The sequence below is a fragment of the Zalophus californianus genome, chromosome 7 (genome assembly GCF_009762305.2).
Source record: "Zalophus californianus isolate mZalCal1 chromosome 7, mZalCal1.pri.v2, whole genome shotgun sequence".
Taxonomy (NCBI): Eukaryota; Metazoa; Chordata; class Mammalia; order Carnivora; family Otariidae; genus Zalophus; species Zalophus californianus.
In genome coordinates, this window is record NC_045601.1 from 22,397,425 (window position 1) to 22,419,448 (window position 22,024).

Sequence of the window (22,024 nt, forward strand, 5' to 3'; positions counted from 1 at the left end):
AGCAGCGGGGGAGAGCTCCTTTGTCCCGACAGCGCGGTCAGGTGACAGCGTCGAGCTTACTCATCGGGAGACGCGGAAGGACGCGCGCAGGGACCGAGAGCGGCGCGCGGACATGCGGCCCCAGGCGCTCCCGGCGCTCGGGCTGGCGCTCCCGCTGCTGCTCCTGCCGCTGCCGCCGCCCGCACCCTGCACCGCCCCCCCCGCGCCGCGCTTCGACGCCACCTGGGAGTCCCTGGACGCCCGCCCGCTGCCGGCCTGGTTCGACCAGGCCAAGTTCGGCATCTTCATCCACTGGGGGGTGTTCTCCGTGCCCAGTTTCGGAAGCGAATGGTTCTGGTGAGCGCGTCCCCCTCCATGGCACCGACTCCGCTTCCCCCGCCCCGGGCCTGCCGCCACCGCCCAGCCCACGGTCGCGGCGGCTTTGTTGGGCCCCTGGTAGCTTCGCCTCCCGCGGTTTCAGCGGCGTTCAGCGCTTCCGGGTGTTAAGTGCGTAAGTCACGGCGTAGGTGCTTGGATGAGCATTGCATTTCTCTTCCGTGGGACTGCAAGCGTTGGCGGGCGCTTCGGGCAGCCCTGGCTTCTCAGCTCCTCGGTGGTTGCATGTTCAAGCTGGAGTTACCACACTGTAACCACCGAGTGACTTAAGGCGGCAGAGATGAATCCAGTTGTGTGGGGGTCGTCCGAGGAACCGCGAGGCTTGGGCCTAAACCGTTGTCCATCGCTGTTCTGCCCTAAATTATGGTTAAGACATAAGTTAAGAGTATGTGAAACTTACGTTCATTTGGACATGCATTGGCTCTTTAATGTTAAAATGTTAACCATGTGTGGCTCTGGGAATTAAAAAGTTCTAGAGGGGAGCCTGGGTGGCCTCTGACCCTTGATCTCAGCGGGGGCCTTGATCTCAGGTGCTGAGTTCAAGCCCCTGTTGGGCTCTGCGCTGGGCGGGGAGCTTACTTAAAAAAAAAAAGTTCTAGAATGTTACCTTAAGACTCCCTAATTATATGAAAAGTGCTGCACAAAAAATTGCTCTTGAGACTTTATTGAGATCTATATAAAAATGTTCATGTAATCTGTTACAACTTTGAATTGTTTCACCTACCTTTTTGGGATTAAATACTTCAGGTATTAAGTTCTTCAAGATAGAAATGTTACCAAATGTATATATATAATGTGCACACAAATATAATGTATTCCTGTGTAAAATAAAATAAAGGAATATTTAACTCTTTTATACTATATACATAATATGCATCAAATTTAATATCTACAATATATAGTAGATACAATAGAGTATAAACTATATATATTATATTAACATTACATGGTATATATTGTACCACTTTCTACAAATACATTGACTTTCTGTAAACAGTAACCATTTTTATTAAGTTAGGCCAACTGATGTAAAAGAATGTGTAAGCTATGGGGCACTATTCATACACTCTTTTGAAATCAACTTATAAAACAAGGGACTCTTTTTTCCCCATACTGTCTATTACCAGACATATTTACTTCAGGATGTTATAAATCTTCGTTTGCAAGTTTTGTGCTGTAAGGCATTTTGAGTATATTTTTGAAATGTTTCAGATTAGCCAGGTACATAAACTAACGGATTTTCTTCCCCTAATGTTAAGATGTAATAAATTATACATTATCATTTTGTTCAACCAGGAATATTAGGTAAATATACATTTGGTGCTAGAAGAGGATTTGATGTTAATTGAGACTATTGCTATGCCAAAAATACCTAGTTTTGAGTTACATTATTCTTGGCAATGGTTAACTTTTCATTTTCTACAAATAAACAACAGGGTTGTTTGTTTTGACCTAGAAGAATAAAGATACTGATCATATAAAACTAGAATATATTTCTGATGGTCTGGAGGTGCATTAACCCTGTAGAAGATTTTTTTTTAAAAGATTCTATTTATGTATTTATTTGTGCTGAGTGTGGAGCCCTACACAGGGCTGAGATCATGACCCAATCAACCCTGAGAACATGACCCAAGTCAAAATCAAAAGCTGGACACCCAACCGACTGAGCTACCTAGGCATCCCAACCCTGTAGAAGATTCTTTAATTATCTATGGTCTCCCTCTGTGTCTCCTCTGAACCTCTGCTCCCCACCCCAATTTAACTCAGAACAGTCAGCAGTAGACATGAGTATATCTGATTGTCCTTAATAGCAATTCAAACCCAGATATAAATGATGGGTTCTTAATAGTAAGTGCCTCTTTTCATCTCTATTAGTATAGAATTTGAAAAGTAACTCTAGACTATAATAGAGAATGTAGCTTCAAATTAAACTGTGTTGGGAGAAAAAGAAATCCCTCATCCTTGTTCAACCTTCTGACTGTCCCAGTTTTCTTTTGTAGTTCAGTTTGTTTATTTATTCATTTTAAGATTTTATTTATTTATTTGACAGAGGGAGAGCACAAGCAGGGGAAGCAGCAGGCAGAGGGAGAGGGAGAAGCAGGCTCCCCGCCAAGCAAGGAGCCTGATGTGGGGCTCGATCCCCCGCACCCTAGGATCGTGACCTGAGCTGAAGGCAGATGCTTAACAACTGAGCCACCCAGGCGCCCCTGTAGTTCAGTTTAAAAAAGGCAAAAATGCATCATGGATCAGTTAGGATACTTTCACTTCAAGGTACAGAAAACCTAAGTAAATGATGTAATAATAAGGGTTTGTTACTCAACCTAAGAAATGTAGAGACAGTTTTCTCACTGATGAAATCAAAGAACTAGCCTATTTCTGTCATCCTCAGCCTGTTGACGTGTCCCTTCATGGTCACACGATGGCAGCCAGGCATTGCTTCACACAACCTTGTCCAAAGGCAGGAAGGCCTTGCTCAGAATGAATGCACAAGTAATCCTTAAAGGCTGAGTCAATATATGAAAATAACAGTATCATTTTAATTTTACTGTTGCCAACTACCCCATTTGTTCTTTGCTAGTGAGTATAAAAGATGCATGTTGTTTTGGGCATGTGATCTTCCTTTTGAAGACTAAAGATACATACTACATATTGTGATTTAAAAAGGAAGAACTAAGAGCACATAGGTAGCTGGGTTGTCTAGAACGTTCAGAGGGGTAGATGGAGAACGAGGAAAGTTTCCATTAAGCTTTCTCTGAGGCAAAGTCAAACTAATGGGGAAGTGAGAAAGAATTTGGGTAATATTTGAGTAAGGGGGAATCAGTAAGGGGAGCTGGGGCAATTATTTCAAATGTTTATGTATATGCCGTTTATGTGTTGTGTGTCTTCCTCCCTTAGGTGGTATTGGCAAGAGAAAAAGATACCGACGTATGTGGAATTTATGAAAAATAATTACCCTCCTAATTTCAAATATGAAGATTTTGGACCACTATTTACAGCAAAGCTTTTTAATGCGAGCCACTGGACAGATATTTTCCAGGCTTCTGGTGCCAAATACATTGTCTTAACTTCCAAACATCATGAAGGTAAGTGAGTGCAACATTTGCAAACACTGACAATAGTTATGAAATGTAAAGTAGTTCTTTTGGAAGAAGAAACTAAACCACATGAAATTAGTTTTCTCTTAGGAGCACCAGTTAGTGGCTACTGACATTTGCCTGTAATTTAGGGACCACATATTCCATCTAAAAATGAAAAAAAAAATGAAAAATGATCACATTTTGTTATGTGCATATTTAACAATATTTCCAAGATTTCATTTGAAGCTATTTGAAGTGAGATGTGGGTTGCAGCTCCAAGTTTATAATTAGAATTGCCCTCTTTTCTTTTCTTTCCTTTTTTTTTTTTAGGTTTTATTTATTCACCTATTTGAGGGAGAGAGAAAGAGAGAGAGAGCGTGCGCTCACAAGCTTGAGTGGGGGGCGGGGCAGAAACAGAGACTCTGAAGCACACTCTGTGCCCAGCCCTGAGATCATGACCTGAGCTGAAACCAGGGGTCTGATGCTTAACCGACTGAGCCCCCCAGGCGCCTGCCCTCTTTGCTTTCATTGTACTTCTGTACTACATTCTGGGGAAGGCTCCATCACCATGGGGATTATGCTGCTGTAGTCTTGTGTCATTATCCACACACCTTGCTGCACTTTTGGCCAACTCTTAGATAGCCCAGTTTGCTAGTAATGAAAGCGACACAGATCACCTAGAAGGACAAAGATGATGGGACTGTAAGGGGGCCCACAAATGTCAGAGGTGGTGGAAGCGTATCTAAAAGGAAATATGGTGGTTGTATTCGTCAAGGTTCTCCAGAGAAGCAGAACCAAGTGGAAGTATGATATATAAAGAGATTTATTATAAAACACTGGGTCATGCAGTTACGGAGCTGAGAAATCCAGACCCAGGAGAGCTGGCTGTACAGTTCCAGTCTGAGGCCAATGGCCTGAGAACCAGGAGTGTGGATGATGATTTAGGTTCTTGTCCAAGTCTGAGTCCAAAGGCAGCAGGTGTGAGCTCAGACAGGCAGAGTTCTTACTCAGCCTTTTATTCTGTTTAGGTCTTTAACAGATTGACTGAGGCACACCCACACTGGAGAGAGCTATCTGCTTTACTCAGTCTACCTATTTAAATGTTAATCTCTTTCTCCGCGCATCGAATCCCCGTGGGAATGCAAGCTGGTGCAGCCACTCTGGAAAACAGTATGGAGGTTCCTCAAAAAGTTGAAAATAGAGCTACCATACGATCCAGCAATTGCACTGCTGGGTACTTACCACAAAGATACAAATGTAGGCATCCGAAGGGGTACGTGCACCCCAATGTTTATAGCAGCAATGTCCACAATAGCCAAACTGTGGAAAGAGCCAAGATGTCCATCGACAGATGAATGGATAAAGAAGATGTGGTGTATATATATACAATGGAATATTATGCAGCCATCAAAAGGAATGAGATCTTGCCATTTGCAATGACATGGATGGAACTGGAGGGTATTATGCTGAGTGAAATAAGTCAATCAGAGAAAGACATGTATCATATGATCTCACTGATATGAGGAATTCTTAATCTCAGGAAACAAACTGAGGGTTGCTGGAGTAGTGGGTGGGAGGGATGGTGTGGCTGGGTGATGGCCATTGGGGAGCGTATATGCTATGGTGAGCACAGTGAATTGTGTAAGACTGTTGAATCACAGACCTGTACCTCTGAAACAAATAATACATTGTATGTTAAAAAAAAAAAAGAAGAAGATAGGAGGAGGGGAAGAATGAAGGGGGGAAATCGGAGGGGGAGATGAACCATGAGAGACTATGGACTCTGAGAAACAAACTGAGGGTTCTAGAGGGGAGGGGGTGGGGGATGGGTTAGCCTGGTGATGGGTATTAAAGAGGGCACGTTCTGCATGGAGCACTGGGTGTTATATGCAAACAATGAATCATGGAACACTACATCAAAAACTAATGATGTAACGTATGGTGATTAACATAATAATAAAAAAATAAATGTTAATCTCATGCAGAAATACCCCTATGGACACACCCAGAGTAATATTTAATCAAATACCTGAGCACCCTGTGGCCCAGTGAAGTTGACACACAAAATTATCCATCACAGGGGTCCTACATTAATAGGATAGTTTCCACCCATTACTGTTCTAGTATCCAGAAGATCAAGGAAGCATCAACAAATTGTTTACTGTCCCAACCACATGATAATTCATTCGACAGTTTCCTTTGCATGACCATCTTTGCCTGGTATAAGAAATTTTGCCTCAGTGCTTTCTCCAGAGGTGGGGAGGGGAATAGGAGGGAAGAATCAAAACCAAAAATCTGTAATTATCTTAGAATACTTTTCCCTTTGGCTACATTCTAGTGGCTTAATGACTTTCTCCTATAGATGTTTCTCCGACTGAGGTAGATATTTAGAAAGTGTATTTGCTTGAACATGTTGATTTCCTGATGTCTAGGAACTCTTTAAGCTGTATGGCACAAAGTATTACATAGTGAGCTTATTTAAAATCAAAATAACTTTTAATCATACAGTGAGGAGAGATAATGAAGCCCACATTTGTAAACTTTATAGGACTCATGTTTTCATTGCTTTATGGAAAAAAGCCCACTGAGCTTGGTAGGCAGGAAGATCTCTCTGTGAGCTTTTATGGTGGTGATGAAGACCCATGTGGTTTTTGTACTGTCTGGCAATAGAGCCTGTCAACTTGAAACATTTTTAAAAAAATACTTTTCCTTATTTTTAAATAATCTCTACAACGGAATATGGGGCTCAAACCCACAACCTTGAGATCAAGAGTTGCACGCTCTACTGACTAAGCCAGCTAGATACCCCCAACTTGAAACATTTTGAATAGGACTTTAAATATTGACACAGCTTTGAAGCTTACCACAAACGCCTTTGGAACAAGAGTGAGCTGTTTTAAACGCTTCTTGAAAATGAATCTGAAGACCGTGTCCATCTTAGACTTGTCCTAATTCACAAGAGTAAATACAGAGTGCCTTATGTATGTCTATTCTCAAAGATTTGTTTAGATTTCAGTGGGATAGTAACAATGTACTTACATTCCTAGGCACTAACTAAAATTTTTGAGGCTTTTATATTATTTCAGTTTATATAGCATTTCTATTATTTTTACATAGAACAATCTAAATGCAAATCCCTTTTAAAATATGAATTATTTCAAAGTGCTTATTTAATGGCAGACAGATTGATTATTTTTCTTACCCATTTAATTGGTAGATAATTTCAGGTATTTTAAAGAGCAACATCTATGTTTATGACTTTAGAGAAGGATGAGATTACAAATGGTGGGAATATTTTAAAGTACAGAACTACTGGGGAAGAATATCTATTCCCCTTCTGGTGATAAAGGATGAACGATGAAGCTAAAGATGTACTATTAGATACAGATCACCAGTGTTCTAAGACTCACACTACATAAAATCATCCCCAACCGGGGAACATACTTTAATCTTTGGCTTAGGAGACAAGTAAGATTCTTGCAGGAGTGCATTTCAGGATCTTCATTATAAGTAGTAGCAGTGTTTAGTATGGTAGATGTGGAAGATGTCCCCATGTTAGCTGTGATCTGTGTTGATTGTTGATTTTGTGTTAGACCCTCTGCTAACAGTTGGGCTGAGGATACAGCAGGGAATCCTGCAGGCATGATGCTATCTCTCAAGGAGCTTCTATTCTAAGAGGAAAAATACAGGAGATAGATCAGACTACACAGACCTTAAGGGGGTACCCAGAAAGTTACTAAAAAAAACCCCTTGGTTCCACCTTGTTGAAATTCTTGTTTGTTGCTCGTATAAAAGTAGAATACGTGCTATGAAAAAACATGCCATAAAACCATTGTTGTAGAAGTTTTTATATGTCACATGTACTATCTCGTTTGTTTTGGCATTTATAGAGGTGGAGATTTGCTAAAACAAATTCATATTCTTACAAAGACTCAATATAATTGTGCAGGCTTTACCCTGTGGGGCTCAAAGTATTCATGGAACTGGAATGCTGTAGATGAGGGGCCGAAGAGGGACCTCGTCAAGGAACTTGAGGTTGCCATTAGGAACAGGACTGACCTGCGATTTGGACTGTACCATTCCCTTTTTGAATGGTTTCATCCACTCTTCCTTGAGGATAAGTCCAGGTCATTCCAACAGCAACAGTTTCCAGTTTCTAAGACGCTGCCGGAACTCTATGAGTTAGTGAACAAGTATCAGCCGGAGATCCTGTGGTCGGATGGTGACGGACATGCCCCTGATAACTACTGGAACAGCACAGGCTTCTTAGCCTGGCTGTATAACAAAAGGTGTGTATGCTATTAGATTGCTGTCATGACCCTAAATGTTCCTCATACATGTATAATGTTTGCTTTGTGAAATATTCCCTTTTAGACTCATCTGTGGTGTGGGGTAGGAGGAAATCATTGTTAAATAATGCCCATTAGATATATCAGTTTTTACTCAGAGTAATCAATAAGCAAAGAGTTACAAATCAGGAGTCAAATACAACTCAATAGTCTGATTTTGAAATCACTAAAATCATTAAAAATTTGGAATCACTAAAAAAAGATAAAATCACAGAATCAAGAACTTTGAAGACATTAATTTTGTGGGTCCCCCTTTTCATCTCCTATTCTGAGACAATTCCTCACTGTTTGTGATTATGTGCTTTTCAATTCCTCCGGTTCCTTCTTTTTATCTTCTGACCCTTTGATAATCTTTGCTGCTCGGTCACTGTCACCCTTGTCTGCCCCCTCCTTTCCTTCATCAGCATTCTTAACACTTCCTGTTCTTTACATGTAGCTTTCTAGCATGTTCCAGACTGCCCCATTAGAACAGGGAGTTCTGGCTGACTTCCTCTATTAGGCTTAAACCATGTGGACCAAATTTTATTTGTAACTAGAAAATACTCGATATTGTGTTCTGAAGTCAGAGAGTGTTCTACGTGTGTTCCCTGGACACACTTGGGGTGTGCATAAGAATATTCTGGAGAGCTCTTGGCTACTTAAAGCAACAGTTTCTCCAGGTACTTCTTCCAAGACGAAAGACTGGGAAGATCCACTTCAGTTTGTAAAGCAAACCGTCTCTTCTAAGTGGGGAGGTGCAGGAGCTTCACACCTGCTCCGATGATAATGTTGTGGGGTCTGTTTCATGTCACTGTAAATTCCACGATGGCGACAGTCCACTTGTCGAAGATTTTTCAACATCAGGCACAACTGTAAGAGGATGGCTAGAATATATGTATGAGAGTATTCAGTCATAGGTGAGAAGAATGTTTTGAGTGTAAATTCAATTCTGGCTATTATAATATGTGGGAGAAGGAGCTTCAAATAATAGTGTGCTAGTCTTATAAGTGCTCTATGTGCTGGTTCCTGGGCTAGGTATTTTACATAAATTATTTCTGTTCTAATAACAGATGAGGAAATTGATTCTTCAGGAGTTAGGTCACTTACTCTGGGTAGGGAGCTTGGAAAGCGACAGCCAGGATTGCAACCAACCCAGGTCTATTGGACTTCAAAACCATGGGCTTTGCATTATGTTATGCTATGATGATTTTTCAGGAGTGGATTTCAGTTAGACCTCTTTTCCGTGACATTTCCTTTTATGTAAAATATTTTATGTTTTATTTAAAAAATTCTATTTCAGCCCAGTTCGGGACACAGTTGTGACCAATGACCGGTGGGGCTATGGTACCATCTGTAAGCATGGCGGCTATTACACCTGCAGTGATCGGTACAACCCAGGACATCTTTTGCCTCATAAATGGGAGAATTGCATGACAATAGACAAGTTTTCCTGGGGCTACAGGAGAGATGCTGGAATTAATGATTATCTTACAATCGAAGAACTAGTGAAGGTACAGTAAAATGTCTGGTGACTGTTAAGGTAATATTCTTAATTGTGTGGGTGTGTGAGAATTCTTTTTTTGTAGTTTGTATAGCTCAATGGCCTGTATTTTATTATTATTCTATTTTCTGTGTTCTTCTGGATGGTGATTACATGCAGGTGTAAGCACACGGATAACAACATAGTATTAACACATTCACAATGGAATTGTTTCATCTACTTAAGAACTTTATTTATTCTTAACTTTTTAGCAACTTGTAGAAACAGTTTCATGTGGAGGGAATCTTTTGATGAATATTGGGCCCACACATGATGGCACCATTTCTGTAATTTTTGAGGAGCGATTGAGGCAAATGGGGACCTGGCTAAAAGTCAATGGAGAAGCCATTTATGAAACCCACCCTTGGAGGTCCCAGAGTGATGATGTTACCCCAAATGTGTGGTAAGTTCTTCCTGTTACCAAGGACTGTTTGATGGAGGAAGGCATCTAAAATTTCTCAGCAGTTTAAAGAGAAAAGTAGGATAAAAAAGGAAATTGGATGCATGCCTATTTAGACAAAGCACTTTCCAAACCTTAGAAGTCAGCATGTTTTTGAACACTTACTGTTTATCAAATCGAGCTTAAATCATCTGTAGAAACTTCCTAATGGTGGGCAAATTTTAGTGAAAAATAGCTCTACTGGCCATTTAGAAAAATGAAAGATGTTGAGGGGTTAATCTAAAAGGAAGACTTCTGTTTAGTCATTTAATTGTAATTTTTGCAGATGCTCTATCTTAATGAAATTAGCAAGAAAGAGGTGTCAAAGGGCAGAAAAAATATTGGAAATCAGCCCAAATAACGCATTATTTTAACTGAGAAAAAACTTACAATTTGTTCATATTATTCTAATAAATCTAAACCTACAGTTTCTTTAAAATTATTTTAACTTGCTAATTTTTCTTTTAACTAGAATCTTCTTTAAAAGTCTTGCTTCAGGCTTATGTCTGAACTTCCATGTGCCAATGAGTATCTGAACTACACTGCAAATTTGATGGTTTCTGATGTGGGGTCTTAAAATATATAAATAAGAGTAGTATCAGTGAAGCTCTAAAAATTCACCTTTTGTTGTCACCAGGTGAATATAGCCTGATCAAATATAAATCAAAGATTAGACTAAATGTTCTTCTTTGATCCTATTTGACTTATGACTTAAAACTAATTGTCAGCTCACTGAAGAAAATAAAGTAAAACAATATAGACAGAAGCAACTAATTGTAGAATTTTAGAATGTCTGGGAGAAGCCATAGTGAGAACTCAGTACCAATCCTTCATTTTACAGAGACTAGTTTAAATCTGGTTTTGGAATTTGTGTCTGGGCATATATTTGACTACAAGGGGGTCTGATCACGATTTCACAAGTATTAACCATTATTCCATTAAATTTTATTTCAATAAATAAAAATAAAAGCCAAAATATTTAACAAGGCTGAAGCTCCTTGTCTGGCTCCTACCAACTTCATCAATGCCACGTAGCCCTCCCTCCCCGCCCCCCAGTAGAAGCTCTTTCCTATACCATGCATGCTGCCCCACCTTGCTACAGTCATCTGTAGACTCCTTTACAGTCCTTCAAGATTTCAGCCCTGGCTCACTGTCACTGTCCCCAGAACTACTCTTAACATCAGTTCTTACTGATTTGAATGATCTATATTCACATTTCTTTTAATTTGCTGGCCCTTCAGTTTCTGGACTCTCTGTTCTAGGGTTCTTGTCCACTCTACCTTTGCTACCCCCTTTTTGGGTCATGCCTTAGGTCCTGTATTACCAATAATTGCATCTCTTCCATGATCTCAGTTTGAAGCATTCTCCTGTGTCCTACCACCTTTTATATTTCAGCTCACTCCACATAACACCTGGGCTTCTGGAGGGATCTATAATCCACTAAGGATACCCATCTGTGACTCTGTCACTTTTTCTCTCTCCCTCAGCCCTCTTCCTTATCCTGGTCAGATTCTGTGGCTCATCACTCCACATACTCTTTTTCTCTCTGTTGTACTCACTTGACTTTGATTAAAACCTCAACTTTGGTTAAATTTAGCTCTACTTATTCCATGCCTGCCCATGGGTAGCCGCATGTGACTGAAATACACTGACAGAGACACACACATACTCACACATATTTCCTGGTGTCCCGGATCCCAACCAAAATTAGCCACTCAAGGATATTATTCTAGAAGTTCTCTCCTTTTGCTCCTTAGAGCCTTTCCTATCAGCACACAAATGTATTATTGCTTACATCTTAAAAAAAAATACTCTTTAACCCTTAGATTTCCAGGCACCTCTCCATTTCTCTTTTATAGTAAAACATGTTAAATCTTTCTCTCTCCCTCCCTCCGTCTCCCCCTCCTTTTCTTTTTTCTTTCTCTTTTTTTCTTTTTCTTTCTTTTCTTTTCTCCTTCTTTCTTTCTTTCTTTTCCTTTCTCTTTCTCTCTCTCTCTCTCTCTCTTTCTTTCTTTTTCTTTTTCTTCTCTTTCCCCTCCCTCCCTCCCTTTCTTTCTCTCTTCCTTCCTTCCCTCCTTCCCTCCTTCCTTTTCTTTCTTTCTCTTGTTAATTCCAATTTCTTTCTCCAGTTTTCTCTTGCACCCACTCTGGTCAGGTTTCCAACCCCAGACTTCATAAAATCATTGTTACCAAGGCCCTTTAACCTGTCCTTTGCCAAATCCAGGGTCATTTCATGGTCCCTATTTTCTGAGTTTATGGCAGCATCTGAGTCTGTTGATTGCCCTCTCTTTTTTTTTTTTTTTTAAGATTTTATTTATTTAAGAGAGAGAGAGAGTACAAGCAGGGGGAAGAGCAGAGGGAGAGGCTAAGATCATGACCTGAGCAGAAGGCAGACTTAACTGACTGAGCCACCCAGGTGCCCCGATTACCATATCTTCTTGTTGGCTGCTCCTTCTTAGGTGTCTTTTGCTGGTTGCACCTCTAGTTCCCAGGCACTAAACATTGAAGTTCCCTGAGGCTTAGTCCTTGGACTTCCATTCTTCCTATTTATTTTTATTCCCCAGGTGATCACATCCATTTGCACAGACTTAAATGCCATACTAATGACCTCTACAGTGCTGACCTCTTTTCTTGAACTCCAGACTCATATACTCAACTTTCTAGTCAACCACTCCTCATGGAAGTATAAGCACCTTAAACTTGGTATTGTCCAAAACTGAGGTCCTAATTTTTAAATTTTGTTCTAAACTAGCTCCATAGAGTCTTCCCAATCTCAGTTAATGGCAGTTTCATCCTTGTAGGTGGTTGTGAGGCCCCAAATCTTGGAGTCCTTAACTCTCCTTTTACATTTCACAGCCAGTCCATCTGCAAATATCATCATCTTTGTCTTTGAGGTATATCTAGAATCTGGCCACTTCTCATCCTCTCTTGTGGCAACTCTCATCATTTTAGTCTCTGTTCTCTCTCCTCTGGATTATTTCAGTGGCTTCTCAAGTGATCTGTTTCCATCCTTGCCCACTTAATCTTTCTGCTATAAAACCTTTTTAAATAATAAAGGCAGGTTATGTCACTTCTATGCTCAAATTCCTCCAATGGTTTCCAGTCTTAGAGAATGAGCCAGGTCTAATAGAGGATTACAAGGTCCTATAGAAACTGGTTCCTTGAGGTGCCTGGGCGGCTCAGTTGGTTAAACATCTGCCTTTGGCTCACGTCATGATCTCAGGGTCTTGGAATTGAGCCCCATGTTGGGCTCCCTGCTCAATGGGGAGTCTGCTTCTCCCTCTGCCCTTCCCCTGCTCATGCTCTCTCTCTCTCAAATAAAATCTTAAAAACAAAAACAAAAACAAAAACCCAAAACCTGGCTCCTTGCTGTCTCTGATCTTGTCTGCCATCCTGCTATCCCTCATTTCTCATTCTGCCCTCTTTGCTGCCTTGTCAACAGGACAAGCATACTCTTGCATGGGGACTTCTGTGCTTGCTGACTTCTCTTCCTCCAGATACTCACATGGCTCTCCCTCACATTCTTCAGGTCTCCTCAATGCCACCTCCTCAAAGAGGTCTTGCTTGAGTATTAGATTTAAAATAACACCTACACCTCTCATTTCCAACCTAGCATGCTCTGTCCTCATGTGGCGTGTTTTCTCCATAGCACTTAATTACCCCCTGCTCATTCTAATTTTTCCCACTACCATGTGAGTTCCATGAAGACAGGGACTGCGTTCAATACCATGTCTCCAGCTCTAAAACAGTGATTAGCATTTTAAGATTTCAATAAATAGTTGTTGAAAAATTACGTAAAAGAATGAGCGAGTACTGTTTCCTTTGTCTAGAGCTTAACGCTTCTTACCTTTTCTCCTTTTTTCTCATTCATCCTTAAAGTCTTAGATTAAATGTTGTTTTCTTGGAAAGGCTTCTTGCTGATGGTCTAATTTAAAGAGATCCCTCTGTTACCATCTTTCAATTTCCTTTTCTTTCATTGTGCTTGTTAAAACCCACACTTGGACATTATTTGTGTGATTATTGAACGTCTGTCTTCCTCACTCTAGTCTTAAGTTCCATAAGAACAAGAACCAAGTGTGTTTTTGTTTTCTGCTGCATTCCAAACACGAGCGTCAGTACTTGGCCCAGCATTGACACACGCATATCTGCTGAGGAGGGAATATGAAGATTTGAACCAGCAGGTGGAAAGCCATTTACTCTCACATCTTACCTTCTTTGCTCATATTCCCCTGCCCACTTCCAGCTCCATGAGAACTGTCTGATGAAGAGTAATATTAGAAAAGTGTCTGTTCCTTTTAGTAAAGGGAAGTGGGGGGAGGGAGGTACTAGGATATTATGATTTATAACAACATATATATTTGGTCTTGTCTCCATTTCTGGCACAGAGCTCCTAAAGCTCTTGGAGTTTCCTAAGTGATGAGAACTACAAAGATGTCTCTTGTTATGTTACTGAGGTGACTTTTCCACTTCACCAAAGGGTGAGGCTGGGCCGGTTGCCTGGAGATCCAACGTTGTGATTACAGGGTTGGAACTTTCAGTCCTACCCTCCACCTCCAGATTGAGGAGAGAGGCTGGAGGTTGAATCAGTCATCAATGCCAGTGATTTAATCAGTCATACCCCTGTAATGAAGCCTCCATAAAAACCCCAAAGGAAGGGGTTTGGAGAGGTTCAGGATTGTTGGGAGTGTGTGCCTGGAGAGTTCATGGAAGCTCCAAGCCCCTTCTCCATACCTTCTCTCGGCTGTTTCTGAGTTTTATCCTGTGAGTTCTGTGAGCTGCTGTAGAAAATTAATCAAAACCAAGGAGGACGTCGTTGTAACCTCCCTTCTATAGCTTGTGGGTTAGAAGACCAGGTGATAACCGGGACCTGTGATTGGTGTCTGAAGTTGAGAGTGGTGTAGGCAAGCAGTCTTGTAGGACTGAATCCTTGCCTGTGGAAATCTGACACTATCCCCAGGCAGATAGTGTCAGAATTGAGTTGAATTGTAGGAGACCCAGCTGGTGTCTGAGAATTGCTTGGTGGGGTAGGGAACCTCCCCTCCAGCCCCCAACACACACTCTGGAATTGGGAACTCCTTTTGAGTCCTTTTTACTCTACCATGGAGTTCTTTTTCCTTCCCTCTATTCATGAAGACATTGGTAAATATTTACTCCATGGAACTATCTCTTTAAAATAATTCCAAACCTGACCTATAATATTACTATACATTTCCCCCTTTTAACCAGGTACACATCCAAACGTAAACAAAAATTGGTCTATGCTATATTTCTTGAATGGCCCACATCAGGACGTCTGTTTCTTAGCCAACCCATAGCTACTCTGGGAGTAACAAAGGTAAGGGGATTTTATCTTTATTAATTATCTTTATTTATGTTCCTTTTATATCTTATAAGAGTACAGGTTTCCCCCACTATCAGAAAGCAGAGCATTCCTATGAAACCTTTCATAAGCTGAAATGGTGTAAAGCAAAGATGCAATTACCATTAATTTATGTGGAAGTTTTTTTTTTTTTTTTGAATAGTCCCAGACCCCAAAAGTAACCTCTCTTAGGCTCTTCTGATACCTTAGAGCACATCTTGCTAATGGATGCACAAAATGAATTGAGATAAAGCACAGATGCTCACAGACACAGCTCAAAGCTCTGGCAGCTTGATACTGAGATGCTGAGCGTGGGAAGGAACTTGCTGCCACTCTGGCTGCTGCTTGGGGTGTGCACTGCCTCTAATTCACCTCTCTGCAAAGCAAACACTGAATGCTACTTTTACATTTTGCCTTTTTTGGTAAAAGTGAAAATCCTCTTCAGATTTCTTCAGTTACAAAAACAGGTACTAACTCCTGTAGGTCTTTCATAAAAGTGAAGTGGCATAACACAAACTTTCAGAAAGTGAGGGATACCTGTAATTTTAAAAATGAACTTCATCAATGGCAACGTTTGGTCAAAGCTTTGAAAGTTTTCTTTCATTTCCCAGAAAACTAAACTTATAAAACAGCTATGTTATCTCCATGCATATCAATGCAAAATAGATATTCTTTCTCACAGTTATTTTAGGTTGTTCAAGTTCTGCAAGCATCCAAAATGAATTCTGGAATTCATAAATACATACACATAAAGACATACATAAAATGGATTCAGATTCTCCCCCAGACATCCCATCCCAGAACAAATCTGAATAAAAGTAAGATGTGTGGCCCTACCATTTTAAGGTCATTAGAAAAATCTGGAGAAAGTTAATCTAATAGTTGTAACCAACAGATCTGGCATTGAGTTCATTTTGATATATTTTATGGCTTATTTTTAAGAAACTGACAATTTCCTTGGATGTAAATTGTCCATATGCTTCTCCTTGCATCATTTTCCATATTTCATTTCTAACACTGTGGTTGATCAGGCAGAGAGAAAGATGGAGTTCAAATTTGATGTTTAATTACAGCTTAGGGGCCTGGGTATGATGTCATCTTTTTATTTTATCTGTATTCTGTCTGGCTCCCATTAATACTGTTATTTAAAAGTTCATGGGTTTTGTTTTTGTGTTGCTCTACATGGTAGACAAAGTTTTCTTGTTCAAAATAACCACAGTTATGTAGGAAATTACTTATAACTAGATCCACTTAGTATAAGATTAAGGATATAAAACAATTACAGTAATAATTGATCAGACTTAGGTATTGTTAATTAGTTACTGGAAAATCCAGGAGGAAGTGTTGCTAGATAGAGGGGGGCCTTTCTCCAAACATTCTGTGCACAACTACGCAGGCCTTATGTTGGGCAGATTGGTTCCAGAGTACTTTTCTCCAATCCTCTCTTCAGTGTTTTCCCTACTCTGACACTATTCAGCCTTTACAATTCTTTTCCAACTCTTGCACACTTTTATATGAGAGGAATACATGAGCAGGACACATGTACGCACTCATTTGGATCAAGGGTTAAAACAATGTGTGAACCACTAAATAAAACCAAAAGATGAGTCTCCTGTCTATAGTGTTTTAAAGAAATACCAGCCACTCTTTTCCAATGAAGTGGGTGAGTCAAAGAGATACATTTGGAGATATTTGTGTGTGTTTTTAATTTCAGATTAAACTGCTGGGACATGGACAGCCACTAAACTGGACTTCTTTGAAGCCAAATGGCTTACTGGTAGAACTGCCACATCTAACCTTGCATCAGATGCCCTGTAAATGGGGCTGGGCTTTAGAATTAACTAATGTGATCTGATTTGCAGCAGAGAGGTTCATGCTGCAAGTACATTGAAGACTAGAAAATACCACGTTTCTGTAATCGTAGCACATAGAGAAAGCAATTGTAAAACTGGTCAAGGAAGTCAAGTAATTATTTAGGCAATTCAGCCCTTTCCCCACTTACTCCTTAATATTTTTCCTAAATCACCCATGTAACTGTTTTAACTCTCTGGTGTACTTTGCCATCAGAGGCTCTTCATATTGAATTTATTTCCATGTGTGATTACGAGGTGGAAATTTTTGTTTTACAGTAGCTAGGAATTGGTGGTGGTAAGGACTGACTGAACTGTGTCTCAAATTCATATGTTGAAGCCCTAACCCCCGCTGTGCCTGTATTTGAAGACAGAGCCCTTGAAGAGGTAACTAAGGTTAAATAAAGTCATAAAAGTGAGAACCTAATCCAGTATGACTGGTGTCCTTATAAGAAAAGAGACACTGTGGATGCAGCACACAGAGGAAAGGCCATGTGCGGACACAGGGAGGAAGCACCATCTGCAAGCCAAGGAGAGGGGCCTTAAGACAAACCCAAACTGCCAAACATTGGGCTCTCAGCCTTTGAAATTGTGAGAAAATAAATTACTGTGGTTTAAGCCACGCAGTCTCTGGTATTTTGTTATGGCAGCCCTAGCAGACTAATATAGGTGATAGGTATATAATAAATTTGGCCTAATACATATTTCCAATGCACACAGTAATTGTCTTTTTATAAAAAAAATTATTTTTTTCCCTCTTGGTAATAAAACTGATATATGTTTACTGTAGGTATTTTAAAACATACAAAAATGCTCAAAGCATTTTGGAAATGCTAAAGCCACTGTTTAGATCACCACTATTAATATTTTAGTACATATTCTTTCAGGGTTTTTGAGGTGGGGTGGAGGGGGTATGGGATTGGAGGTATAGGCCAATTTTTGTAGGTGAGCTAATTTGAGCTCCAATTTAAATTAATAAATATGTTTCCTGTATTTGCCTTCAAGCAAATTGAATTTGAAAACCTAGTTGAAAATTATGAATTCTACTCAAATCTTCCCTAAGAATGAAGCAAAATAATGAAGTAAACATAATATTGATTTTGATGTAAATTTAAAGAAACACTGATTAGAGAACTTGCTCTCCTCAACAAAAGATGTTTAATTGGCCAGATCTTTATTTGAAGTACTGCAGGTTCCATTTTGTTACATTCATCAAATGCAGACATGTCATTGTTTCCAAAAAATGCTTCAAATAGAGAATGAAATCAAAGTACATATTTATTTCCTAAAATCATGCTAACATTGAAAACTTTTAAAAAAATTACGCATTGTTGAAGTTCCTAAAATCACCAATTTTTGAAACCATGCCAAAGTATTTACATATATAAATATGTTAATAGTTCTAAATCCCAATTAATATTTTATTAGAGATCCAGCTTGGATAGATTTATATGATCCCAAACACTATACTAAGCAAAAACAAAAACTGGAAGTTTAGTTATTTGGTAGCTATGAGGGAGCTAAATGACAAAATACAGTTCAGCATTTAACCCAACTATATAAAAAAAATCTGTGATGTGAGGGCAAGAACTATAGTAAGGGTAATTAGAAATCAGACCTCTCATTACCTAAGCCAATAGTTTTTATCCTCCCATCAAATAATCCTTTTCCCAGAGTGCTTAAATAGGTACAAAATGGCCTGATTTGAATTTCAGTACCTTCTGATTTTCCTTTAATGACTAGAGAAATATTGAAGGCAAAGCCAACTAGATTATTAGACTGAATAATGTAGACATTGGTATTTTAAATATGGATACCACTTTAATAAGATTCTATCTCATTTTCTTATGAGTGTCATATTCAAGCAACACAATTACTCTAAAAGATCAGGCTATTCAACTGAATATGAATCAAGACAACAGAAGATAAGACAGACGTTTTGCCTTCTGTTCATTTCAGTTTTGTAAGTGAAAGACCTGGTTAGATAAAATCTTCCTACCTTCCAAGCAAATAAAATAAATGGTCTTATCAAATTTTTATATATACATAGTAACAAACATTTATACAAGTTTGAAGGAGAAAAAGTAGAAGCAGTTTTAAGTAATCTCCATTCAGCCAATTTACTGGGTTAACTGATGCTCTCCATCTCCTTGGAAAAGCATACAGATGATTGGTTCCTAGGGCAAGCTACATGCTTTCAGTTAATAGACTTCTTTCTGTCTGGCACACCCTTTACTTCGATTTCTACTTGTTGCAACATATGTCTACCAAGCTGAGTTGAGTTTGTGACTATAGTGGGTTGAATAGTATTTCCCAAAAATTCATGTTCACCTGGAAGCCAAGAACGTGATCTTGGAAATGGTGTCTTTGCAAATGTAATTAAAGTAAGTGTTGAGATAGAATCATACTATACGCAAGTGGGTCCTAAATGAGAGTATCCTTATAAGAGAGAAAGAAAACAGACACACAGAGAAGGCCATGTGAAGACTGAGAGACTGGAGTTTGCTGCTATAAGACAAGGGACACTTGGGCCACCAGAAGCTGGGAGAGCCAAAAAAGGATTGAATGGTCTTCCCTAAGGAAGCAAGGTGGGAGTAAGAGGGAGCACGGTCCTGCTGACACCTTGATTTTGGACTTCCGAGTACCAGAATGGTGAGAGGATAAATTTCTGTTGTTTTAGGTCACTCAATTAGTTATAATTCATTACAGTGGCTCTAGGAAATTAAAAGTTATCAAACAAACTGATTATGCCAGTTGCACTTTTTATCATGATTATACAAACTGTCATAACATGAGTTTGAAGAGTTGTAGTGTCTGCAAAAAGCAAGCTGAACTTTGGAAAGACTAGATAAAAGTGTGTTGCTTTTTTTAGGGGAGCTTGGCTGGCTGTCAAAGGAGCATGTGACTCTTGATGTCGGGGTTGTGAGTTTGAGCCCCACATTGGGTAGAGATTACTTAAAAATAAAATCTTAAAAAAAAAGTGTGTGTGTGTTTTTTTTAATTTAAAGGTATTGGTAGATTAATTGTGGGCGAAACAGTTCTAAAAGACTGGAGGAAAATATAGCAAAAATCTACAAAAATTCTGTATCCCTGATTCACAACTATATAATGTAATGCAATCCATATGATTTATACAAGAAAGATAATTAGAGGACGCCTATAAGCAGACCTATACTAAAAAGAAAAGACCTGGGTCCTAAATTAAATAATTGACAAAGAATATTTATATTTTAAGTTAAAATATGTAAGAATAAGGTTTTTTTAAAGATTTTATTTGAGAGAGAGTGAGAGTGAGAGAGAGAGAGAGAACGCACATGCACATGAGCAGGGAGGGGGCAGAGGGAGAAGCAAACTCTCCACTGAACAGGGAGCCTGACATAGGGCTCGATCCCAGGACCCTGGGATCATGACCTGAGCCAAAGGCAGACGCTTAACCAACTGAGCCACCCAGGCGTCCCTAAGAATAAGTTTTTTGTGTGATACCCTGTTTCAAGTGACCTTTTGGATGAACCAAACAACTAAGGGTCCCAGGCAAGAGGGCTCTTACTGTACTAGTTGAAGACAAATCTGTAATGTCAATGAGCTTCAAATACATGTGGTTTTTACCTTGTCATCTCTTCAACTGCCACAACTCCACAGATGTAGAGGACTCCAGGTGAAAATTTTCAGCTGACCAGATTTTGATCCATTTATAAGGCCACACCTGTTCAGTCTCAAATATTCCTTGGATGAAATCCTGGGTTAATACTGCTGGAAGAGATGCATGCCCTATTACATACACATTCACTAATTTTCCAAAATGCAGTTTTTCCGTCACCCTATTAGAAAATAATATCACTATATTCTGTCAAATTTTGAAGAGAAGCATTTGCTCTCCTCACCACTTTTACATCTGATTTTTCTTTTCTTTTTTTAAACACTGTAGACATAGACTCCCTAAGGGTTGACTTTGGGCCTTGCCTCGCCTTAGAAGAGACTTCACAATTCATTTTGTACCTTCTACTACTTAGCTATATGTTATGTTGGAGGAACATAAAGCGATATCACTGAAAATAATCTCTTATTACTGAAAATGTATCTAATATACTGATGATTCATTTATTTCTGCCCTAATTACCCTTATAAATACAGAATATAGATTTAACTAGAGACAATGAATTACTTCTTTTCAGAAGGAAATGCTATTTATTTTTTCTAAACAAAAAAGCTAAAAGAAAGCATCAATTATATTACCAGTTAAAATAAAACTTGAAAACTAGCATATTCTCCCAAAATAACAGCAAAAAATGCTATGGGACAAATAAAATTAACGGCTGTAAGGTATTAACTCAACAAAACCATATTTTACTAAAATATTTTATTGCAATAAGATATTTACTGTCTCAAAATCAATACAAAGTTATTAAAATTATTTACATAAAAATGAATGAAACTATATAGCTAATAATAGCTGTTGAGTAAACTGCATCAGCACAATTTTAGCCTCTGAATCAATACCTAATTTCCAAGGATTGTTAACAATAGTAAAGAAAAAAATTACTGATGATGGTTGTTAAATTCACTGATTTCCATAAAAATAAAAGTCCTTCATCAGATTTATTTAAGATAAATAATTTATACCTTTGAAGAGTAACTGGAGAAAAGTCTGATTTCCTCATCTATTCTGCAGCCCAGTGAACTTTATGATTAGTTAAATAGTACATTTTTTCTAAACTTCACACTTATTTCTCAGATTTTTTCTCAGTATTAATGCATACTATATTTCTATAATATTAAAAAAAGGATCTACACTAGTTTTATAGTCCGCTTGGAACTAGTATCCACGGTGTAACAAATATTTGCACTGTGTACACTCAGATATGCCCACAAAAACTAGTCTGTTGGTGACTTTAAAAAAATAATATTAAGATGCCAAATAAATCTATTTTATTATGAAATGAAGACTTTGATTAAGAATATATTTTTATTAGGCATTTTGGTAACAAATCATTACCCTATATATAGTTGATTTATTCAGCGTATTTTTAAAAGTAAATGAATTCCATTGTAGTTTTTC

At 38.9% G+C, this 22,024-nt stretch overlaps 1 protein-coding gene across 2 annotated transcripts; it reads left to right on the top strand.

Annotated features, from left to right (window-relative positions):
* Positions 1-38: 38 nt before the first annotated feature.
* On the top strand, positions 39-17,395 carry FUCA2 (alpha-L-fucosidase 2). 2 transcript variants are annotated; one of them, XM_027600982.1, is made up of 7 exons: positions 39-336; positions 3,271-3,458; positions 7,402-7,741; positions 9,081-9,291; positions 9,533-9,723; positions 14,986-15,094; positions 16,833-17,395. In XM_027600982.1, exons 1-7 carry the CDS (start codon positions 113-115, stop codon positions 16,971-16,973), a joined length of 1,404 nt encoding a protein of 467 aa, XP_027456783.1. In that variant the 5' UTR covers positions 39-112; the 3' UTR covers positions 16,974-17,395. The 2 variants fall into 2 exon arrangements, with proteins under 2 accessions (XP_027456783.1, XP_027456784.1); XM_027600983.1 differs by lacking the exon at positions 39-336 and adding an exon at positions 2,809-2,952.
* The last annotated feature ends 4,629 nt before the right edge of the window (positions 17,396-22,024 follow it).